The sequence below is a fragment of the Fundulus heteroclitus genome, chromosome 16 (genome assembly GCF_011125445.2).
Source record: "Fundulus heteroclitus isolate FHET01 chromosome 16, MU-UCD_Fhet_4.1, whole genome shotgun sequence".
Taxonomy (NCBI): Eukaryota; Metazoa; Chordata; class Actinopteri; order Cyprinodontiformes; family Fundulidae; genus Fundulus; species Fundulus heteroclitus.
In genome coordinates this window covers 34,930,401-34,939,730 of record NC_046376.1, presented here as the reverse complement: position 1 = coordinate 34,939,730, position 9,330 = coordinate 34,930,401, and the positions used below count along the sequence as shown (strand labels likewise).

The window sequence follows — 9,330 nt, the reverse complement described above, 5'->3', positions numbered from 1 at the left end:
TGGATCAACAGCAGGACAACTACACCAGAATGACCAGGCCTTAACATGATCGCCATGATTAGTGTACTCTAAATGGTTTTAGAGCTTCATCAGCCAAAATAAAAACAAAACTAAAACACTCTGGTGTTTACAGCTGCTTAGACATTCATCATGTTGGTGCCTCTTCTTTTTATATAGTTTCAGGAATTTTCTAGTTTATTTACAATCAATAATAAACAGGAAAGCTTTCTTAAATGTAAATGCACTAATACACTTTTATACATGTTAGTTATGCAGTACAGCAGTACAATGACGTAGTGAGTACACAAGAGTTTAAATTCTAAAAGCTAATTTTTCACAGTTTTATTTGCAGATTGAATGATATGCACATATTACAACAATATTTGAATAATCCTGTGAGTTATTGTATTCTGAAAGCCATTCAGCTTCAACATTGATTAGATCACCTCATGGTAAAATCAGACACCGGCTTATGGTGAATAATTCATATATTAGATAAAACTGTGAGCAGTATTATACATTTATGACCTGAAATGTCTTTGCTTTCTCAGTTAATAGTGGCTTGCAAAAGTATTTCATAACCAAGAACTTTTCTGTGTTTTATCTATTTACAGCCTTAAACTTCAAAGTGTGTTAAATAGATTTTATGTCACAGGTCAGCAAAATGTAGAGTGGGAGCAGGAAGGAAAATTGGGGTTTTCTTTTCCATCCCACTTTACTCTGATACCCCTAAACATCATCACTAAACCAACCATCTTCAGAAGTCACCTAGTCATGAAGCAGAGCCCAGCTGTGGGTTAGATTTATTTGTTGCGTTCTGTTTCTGGCTTCTGGTGTTTGTGAGAGAACATTAGTGAACGACCAGCATCATGAAGGCCAAGGAACCCAGCAGACATGTCAGAGAGAACGTTGTGGTTCAGTTTAAATCAAGGTTAGGTTCTACAACAATCTCCCAAGCTTTGAACATTTCCCAGAACTCTGTTCAATTGATCATCTGGACATGGAGAGAGGATGGACCGGCTGCAGACCCACCAGGACATGGGACCTTGGTCCACTTCAAAGACTTGGCAGGTGGCTGTTCAAGCTGACATGGTTCTGCTAGATGTGTATTCCTGTGAAAAGGGACTTATTCCTTTCCGCTGTCACCGCGTGCTTGCTCAGAAGCAAGGATTGCTGCAAAGTCAATGACTTGTTGCAATTATCTAGGCTTCCATACATGGACAAACTTTTTACAAATTGGCACTACAAGCTGAATTTGACTGCATTGAATAATAATGGTATAGTAGCCAATTAAAATGGAGGTAATTTAACTATAACTATTCATTATACTGATTTGATTGTGTAATTTTGCATGTGGGGTCTGCTTTAACTGTAAAATGCATTTAGATAACATTTGCTGTTGATTGGAGCTGTGTAAAATGAATTGAAAAGAGTATTCAAGTGTTAAAAAAGGCCTTGTCTTAAATCTAATAGAGAATCTGATAAAGTTGTTCACAGATGTTCTCCACCAGGCTGACAGGCGTTGCGCTGTTATGTGAAGACTCCCCCACCCTCCCCCCATTTCATAATCATGTTTTGCTCTAAGACATCAAATACAGCGAAGCTTGTGGTTGTGATGTAACATTTTTTTTTATTTTACAGTATGCTGCTGGAAAAAGCTAAAGAATAAATGATCGCTCTGAACAGATTCGACAAATGGCCTCTTGGCACAAACGGTCACTTCACTGCTCACACCTTCAATCTGCCCTGTTCTCTATACCTTAGGCTCAACAAACATTTTTTCATTGTCAATATGATTATGTTCAACAATTGCTAAACCATTACTGTTGAACCAAGCCAAGCCCTTTATACACACACACACACACACACACACACACACACACACACACACACACACACACACACACACGCTTTACACCTAGTTTAACATCAAAGTCAAAAATCCCCACACACTTCTATTTCTTTCTGTCTATTTTGCTCATCACAGCCTTGACATCAACTGGAGCAGCGGCAGTGGCAGCCTTGGCCTTCTCCTCCTCCTCCTGCTGCCACAGGATGATAGGATGAATGCCTGGGCTCCGGTTCCGAGCATTTTCCTCTAGCTGTGCTGGGCTGAGGTAAAGAAAAAGAAAACATGGTCAATGAAACTGTAAAAGCGATCTGACCTGAGGTTAGTGGGCAGTCAGGTAAGATCTTAATAGTTGTTTTCAAAAGGGTTCTGATAACAGCTCTCCAAATTTGAAATGCCTTTCATTTGTTCTCCACCAGGCTGACAGGTGTCATATATTTTTCTGTTCTGTCTCTCTCCGAGGTCCGTCGGTTTTTCTTCAGCTCTCCAGACCTCCTTATCTGGTTTTAACCTGCCCCCTCTCTCCTGCTATTTGCTTCGTTTTGTGTCTTTTGTGCCATTTCTTCATAGCAACCGAAAGCTCTAAGCAAATTATGGATCTCGTCAGCTGGTCTCTCAACGCTATTGATCTAATTTTTTCAACTGGAAAGCAAAGGACCGGGGAGCGTGCCTGTCCCGACGGAACTTTTTTTTGCGGGATACATCTTGGACCCGTGGGAGAAATGGTCCACAGTGTGCCTCTCAATTCTTTCTGTTGAGGACGTAGAAGATGTCTACTTATTCGGATTTACGATAGTTGGATTCCTCTTTTTTTGTCTGGGAGGATATTTAATGTATCAACACCTTTAGAAGCTGCTGGCGGTCAACATGGCCTTGATGAGACTGCCGGCGGCAGTCGACGTGATCACTAAGGTGTTGAATGAACAAAACTGTAAGCTTGATAAGCTGACCGCGGTTGTGGTACACAGAGGTGAGATGGGATAAAACCTGGAAGTGTGAACGTTAACTAGCCCATCGATTGGAATATTGGATCCTGGAGCCAGCGAGGAAAAGACTCTAAAGCTGAAGAAAAAGTTGGTTTCAGCTTGTTCTCACAACAAATTCTGTTTTTAATGAGACTTCCCACTATCTAAAATTCTCCCCTGAGTTGTTATGGCGAGACCCCAGAACCCCCCCCCCCCCCACCCCCCCCCCCACCATCCCCGCTGACATCTGTGGAGGTTTCTCTGAACTGTTGGGCGGCTGATAACATCAAGGACAAATGGCCTCTGGAGAGCTTCCACGGAAATATAAACACTTCTCCCAAGCAGACACACATAACTGATGCTCACAAATACAGATGAACAAAGCGTCCACTCTCAAATGTTTACCTTTCTGCATGTGTCTTGTAGTTATTTGTGCTTCTCGTGCAATGAGGTTTTTTGTCGGATGCTCCACAGTATATGTGGAAACATAAATTGTGAAGCACCTGTCTTTTTTATCTCCCTCCACTTCCCCCATTTAAAATCTTTCTTCTACAGATTTCAAGGGCAGCGCCTGTGGACTCCGTGTAAGGCGGGGTCCGGGGCTGTTTGGAGGAACGCACCTAAACGGCTGCGCTGAAATAGCAGCGGCCGACTGGCTGCGTTCCTAGGCAATGCAAGGCCTCAGTCAGTCGTTCCCCCAAAATGTTTGTTAAGTGTATGTGATGGACGGTTGTACTGGAACTGAATTTTCGATTGCAATGCAAATTGTAGTTGACAATAAAATTGATTGATTGATTTGGACTTTGGTACAGTTTTGTTTTTGTTTTGTTTTTTATAAATTCCATTTCTTGTACAGTTGTACAGCTGTCAATATCCTGTATGCATCGCTGTCCACACGTATTGCTCCCTCTGGTAAGGATGTGTAAAAATGTCAGTAAAAGCTTCAAATAAAATTCAATAATAACAAAATAACATAATCTTTTATTGCTGTAACTCAGGTTATAAAAAGACTAACTTATTCAGTAGGGATAAAAACAGGAACTATAGTCATGCTGACAATGAACAAGCACCTTGGCAAAGAATGAACTTTAAATCAGATTTTTAGGGACTTTTTTTTACCAGCAGTCTGTCACAACAATATAGATTATTCCTGGGAAGTAGCAAAAACAACAGTCATACAGACAGAAAACAACATTTTTGCACCAATATTTGATACCCAAAGAGCTACTGAATGAGCCCAAAGTGTTAAACTTTATGTATAAACCTGTGAGATCTGCTAATAATGTTAGGATTTGGCTTTAATAGCCTACTGAAATCATACAAACCTGAAGTTATGGGCTTCAGGGTTCAATGCCTTCTTCTGGATCTCCTTGTAAGTCGGGGACTTGAGGTAACGGAAAAATGTGTCCTGTACAATTAAAAAAAAATCTTTTGTCAAGCACAACCTGCATGTCAGCCCCTTTGATTATATATAAATATATATATATATTAGGGCTGGGCAACGATTAAAATTTTTAATCGCGATTAATCGCATAATTTGCCCGATTAATCATGATTAATCGCATTGTATGCGCAAACTCCAAGAATGAATTCAAAAGTAGTGTAAAAAGCACTTTTATTTTAATGTTCTGCTGCCATATGAACAAAAGTGTTGTAACATTTGTAGCACTTATTTTATACTGGATATTTTCAACCCATCTATTGAATTTTGTGCACTAGTTGATCTTTTCTTCATAAGAGAACAGCAAGCACTGCAGCCACAATATGGCCTTTTTTGACCTGCTGTATATTAGCCAGTCCCTAAGCTTGATGTATCATGAAACTGTTGACCTTTTGGGTTTTGTGGTTTTTATTTTATTATTAAAATTTAATAATAATAATAATAATAATAATAACAATAATGTTATGTTCAGTGTTTTTTCGCTAATCCACCTCTTATATATTTCAATCCTTATGTAATTTTGTCTGTGTTGTGTGCACCTGCCTGTTGCTTTAATCCTATACATTTCCCCGTCGTGGGATAAAAAAAGGATTAGCTAATGTTATCTTATCTTAAATTACACTTTTTAATATATGTACTGGGTTCTTTCAAGGTGTTAATTACATTTTCTGTGTGGGCTCCAGTAACATACGATAGATAATATCTACTTTGAAAGTTAACATGAACTGCTGCTGAAGATGACAACTGATCTACCTGGATGTTCCCTGGAGGACTGAAACGCCTCAGTCAGTGACGTCAGTGGGTCTGTCGGAGCAATGACAGAAGTTTCGTCTCCTCTCTCCGTTTCTGTGGCTCGACGTTTTCATGTTTTTTTCACGTGCTTAGATAAATTTGTTGTGTTTCCACTGAAATGAACCGGCTTTTTACAAAACATACAGCTTGATTTCATTTACGGTATTAAAATAAAGCCAAACGGTGCTACTTCCCCTGTTCATGTTTTTCCGCTGCTGCGGTCTCTCTCAGCTGTTTGTGTGTTAAGTTTGTGTGAGAGCTGAGTGGGCGGGCCAGGCTGAGCCTGCGTGCTGATTGGCTGGCGCCGCTGAGCCATGTACGAGAGGGGAGGGGAGCACCAGAGTGCTGCTGTGACAGCGCTGACGTGCTGACTGACACTGACTGAAAGCATGTGAGCAACATGCGTTAATGCGCGATAAAATAAATATCGCCGTTAATTGTCTAATGAATTAGAAGGATGCAAGTACCCGGTTCGATCCCAACTGCCTGCACTCTGGGTCCCTGAGCAAGACCCTTAACCCCCAGTTGCTCCCCAGGTGCCGCACAGTGGCAGCCCACTGCTCTCCAAGGGGATGGGTTAAGATGCAGAAGTGAATTTCTCCATTGTGAGATCAATAAAGTTCAATTATAATTATTATTATTTATCCCTCCAATGTCATTTCCATCAACTTAGTATTAATATTATTGTCTTTGTATTGGTCAAAGATGCCTGATAGGTAACACCTAAATTGTAATGTTCTGGTTTTATTTTTGAGTCATATTCCTCTCCTGCTTTAGGTTCTCTGCTTGCTTTGAGTTTGTGTCCTGTCTGGGGTTTTATTTACTGTTTAGTTTATCTTGTTTTGTCATCTGTCTTAGTCTTAGCTTTATTTTCTGTTTTAGGTTTTTACTTTAGAGTGATTTTGTTTCTCAGTAAGTTTGGTGTGGTTTCTGTCCACTTGTCCTGTTAGCTTTGGTTTCTGGTTTTTTTTCTTGTTTTGATCTTCTGCACTGATGTCTGGTCTAATTACCCACTCTGCACACCTGCATTACTCCACCCCTGTTGCAATCATCTCTGACTGGTTCCACCTGCTTCCTCCTCCATATAAACAGTTGAGACCAGACATCAGTGCCAGGTCGTCTTGTTGAGTTTATGGGTGAGTCGTCTCCTGCAACATTCTTTGTATGTTTTGCTTTTGGATTTTTGACCCTGTTTTCTCCAGTAACCTGAGCCATCCTGTTCTGCCTGTCCGTCCATATTTTTACCTGTCCTGCTGGAAGGTTTGTTTTTCTGCCATCTTTTGGGTTTGACGGTGTTTGTTTGGCTTTTTCCCTGTTTTTGATTTTTGTTAATAAAAATACTCATCTGAACCTCTGCTGGTCTGGTGGAATTCTGGGTCCCCTAATTCTGATCATTACATTACGACCTGGCCAAGATTTAGGATCCATCGCCAGACCAGCACGTTTCTCTTTTTGCTTTTTCCCCATTTTTTATTTTTTATTTTTTTTTTCAAGATGAGTCAACTACAATCCCGGAGCTCTGTCCCCTGCAGAGCTGAAATCCAGGGGGCATCTTTTGAGGGTTCCAGACTGGTGGTCTGCCCTCCCGGGTTTGGTCCCAGACGCCACCTCCAGGGCAGCAGCGCTTTTTTGCTGTCGCCTCGCCGCCGCAAATGCCGGCGAGCAGTGGGTCAGGTTGAGACCTCGGTCAATGTCCCTGCTTCTGCTGGTCCGGCTTCCTCTTCCTGTTCGGCAGACCGAAGCTCTCTCCTTCCTGGAGTTGGGTCGCCCACAGCTTTCCCTGGTGGTGCCTCAGACGAAGATTACGCTTCTTTGGAGGACAAGATAAGAACTTTTGCCCCCATAATCAAGCGTCTCAGGGAGGCCTTATTCGCCAAGTATTCAGAGGAGCTGGAGCAGAAATTAAAGGAGGTGGAGGGGCATTACAGGTCAGCCCTCGAAGCATTCTACAGCCGACCGAAATCTGCTCCTGAAGGTCCGGCCGACGCCTCGGCCCCTGAATCTGTCCCCGAGGGTCCGGCCGACTCCTCGGCCCCTGAATCTGTCCCCGAGGGTCCGGCCGACGCCTCGGCCCCTGAATCTGTCCCCGAGGGTCCGGCCGACTCCTCGGCCCCTGAATCTGTCCCCGAGGGTCCGGCCGACGCCTCGGCCCCTGAATCGGTCCCCGAGGGTCCGGCCGACGCCTCGGCCCCTGAATCGGTCCCCGAGGGTCCGGCCGACGCCTCGGCCCCTGAATCGGTCCCCGAGGGTCCGGCCGACGCCTCGGCCCCTGAATCTGTCCCCGAGGGTCCGGCCGACGCCTCGGCCCCTGAATCTGTCCCCGAGGGTCCGGCCGACGCCTCGGCCCCTGAATCTGTCCCCGAGGGTCCGGCCGACGCCTCGGCCCCTGAATCTGTCCCCGAGGGTCCGGCCGACGCCTCGGCCCCTGAATCGGTCCCCGAGGGTCCGGCCGACGCCTCGGCCCCTGAATCGGTCCCCGAGGGTCCGGCCGACGCCTCGGCCCCTGTCAAGCCCAACGAGGGGGTCCAGGAGGACCTGCCTCTGCTCAAGCCCAACGAGGGGGTCCAGGAGGACCTGCCTCTGCTCAAACCCCAAGAAGGGGTCCTGGAGACTTGCGACGTTGGAACCCAGGAGGGTCCGTCGCCAACTTGCGACGTTGGAAGCCAGGAGGGTCCGTCGCCAACTTGCGACGTTGGAACCCAGGTGGGTCCGTCGCCAACTTGCGACGTTGGAACCCAGGTGGGTCCGTCGCCAACTTGCGACGTTGGAACCCAGGTGGGTCCGTCGCCAACTTGCGACGTTGGAACCCAGGAGGGTCCGTCGCCAACTTGCGACGTTGGAACCCAGGAGGGTCCGTCGCCAACTTGCGACGTTGGAACCCAGGAGGGTCCGTCGCCATCCTGCGACGTTGGAACCCAGGAGGGTCCGTCGCCGAACTGTGAAGTGGGAACCCAGGGGGGGTTACCACTGGTCCAGGAGGTGGAAACCCAGCTGGACGCTTCGTCCTTCGGGTACCCCGGGCCTCGGGAGAGGGCCCAACACCCGGGGCCCCCTAGAGATTTTGATCCTCTCAACGCCTTTCTGAAGCCTCAGTCCCTGGTTGCTCTGGTTGACAGCCAGCTCTGCGAGAGGCGTTACTGGCTGTCACTCCCGGACCCTCTCCAAAGACTAATCACAAGACTCTTTTTGTTCAAGGGACTGACAGCAGCCTGCAGCCAGGCCTCATCAGCAGCCTGCAGCCAGGCCTCATCAGCAGCCTGCAGCCAGGCCTCATCAGCAGCCTGCAGCCAGGCCTCATCAGCAGCCTGCAGCCAGGCTTCCCCTTCAGCCGCCTGCAGCCAGGCTTCCCCTTCAGCCGCCTGTAGCCAGGCTTCCCCTTCAGTCGCCTGTAGCCAGGCTTCCCCTTCAGTCGCCTGTAGCCAGGCTTCCCCTTCAGTCGCCTGTAGCCAGGCTTCCCCTTCAGTCGCCTGTAGCCAGGCTTCCCCTTCAGTCGCCTGTAGCCAGGCTTCCCCTTCAGTCGCCTGTAGCCAGGCTTCCCCTTCAGTCGCCTGTAGCCAGGCTTCCCCTTCAGTCGCCTGTAGCCAGGCTTCCCCTTCAGTCGCCTGTAGCCAGGCTTCCCCTTCAGTCGCCTGTAGCCAGGCTTCCCCTTCAGTCGCCTGTAGCCAGGTTTCCCCTTCAGTCGCCTGTAGCCAGGTTTCCCCTTCAGTCGCCTGTAGCCAGGTTTCCCCTTCAGTCGCCTGTAGCCAGGCTCCCTCTTCAGTCGCCTGTAACCATGCGCCGCAGCCTGTAGCCGTTAACCATGCGCCGCAGCCTGTAGCCGTTAACCAGGTGCCGCCGCCTTTAGCCTGTAGTCTGGCGCCCTCCTCAGCCTGTAGTCTGGCGCCCTCCTCAGCCTGTAGTCTGGCGCCCTCCTCAGCCTGTAGTCTGGCGCCCTCCTCAGCCTGTAGTCTGGCGCCCTCCTCAGCCTGTAGTCTGGCGCCTTCTGTACCCTGTAGTCTGGCGCCTTCCATACCCTGTAGTCCGGCGCCAGGTTCTATTTTCTCTCTCTCCAGGTCGCGCCGATGGGCCCTGAGGTTCCTGCTCCGCCGACGGCCTCCTGGCCGCCCGCCGGAGAGCCTGTCACGCCGGGGCCGCCCGCCGGAGAGCCTGTCACGCCGGGGCCGCCCGCCGGAGAGCCTGTCACGCCGGGGCCGCCCGCCGGAGAGCCTGTCACGCCGGGGCCGCCCGCCGGAGAGGCCTGTCACGCCCGGGGCCGCCCGCCGGAGAGCCTGTCACGCCGGGGC

At 47.9% G+C, this 9,330-nt stretch overlaps 1 protein-coding gene across 1 annotated transcript in view; it reads right to left on the bottom strand.

Annotated features, from left to right (window-relative positions):
* Window positions 1-1,917: 1,917 nt before the first annotated feature.
* The window catches only part of rgs9a (regulator of G protein signaling 9a), a 33,334-nt gene continuing 25,921 nt past the window's right edge, over window positions 1,918-9,330 (bottom strand). Inside the window, exons 16-17 of the mRNA XM_012879538.3 lie at window positions 4,140-4,222; window positions 1,918-2,112 (exon numbers count right to left, since the gene is read on the bottom strand). Coding sequence (XP_012734992.2) covers window positions 1,956-2,112; window positions 4,140-4,222 — 240 coding nt within the window. The 3' untranslated portion in view covers window positions 1,918-1,955. The remainder of the gene's footprint in view (window positions 2,113-4,139; window positions 4,223-9,330) is intronic.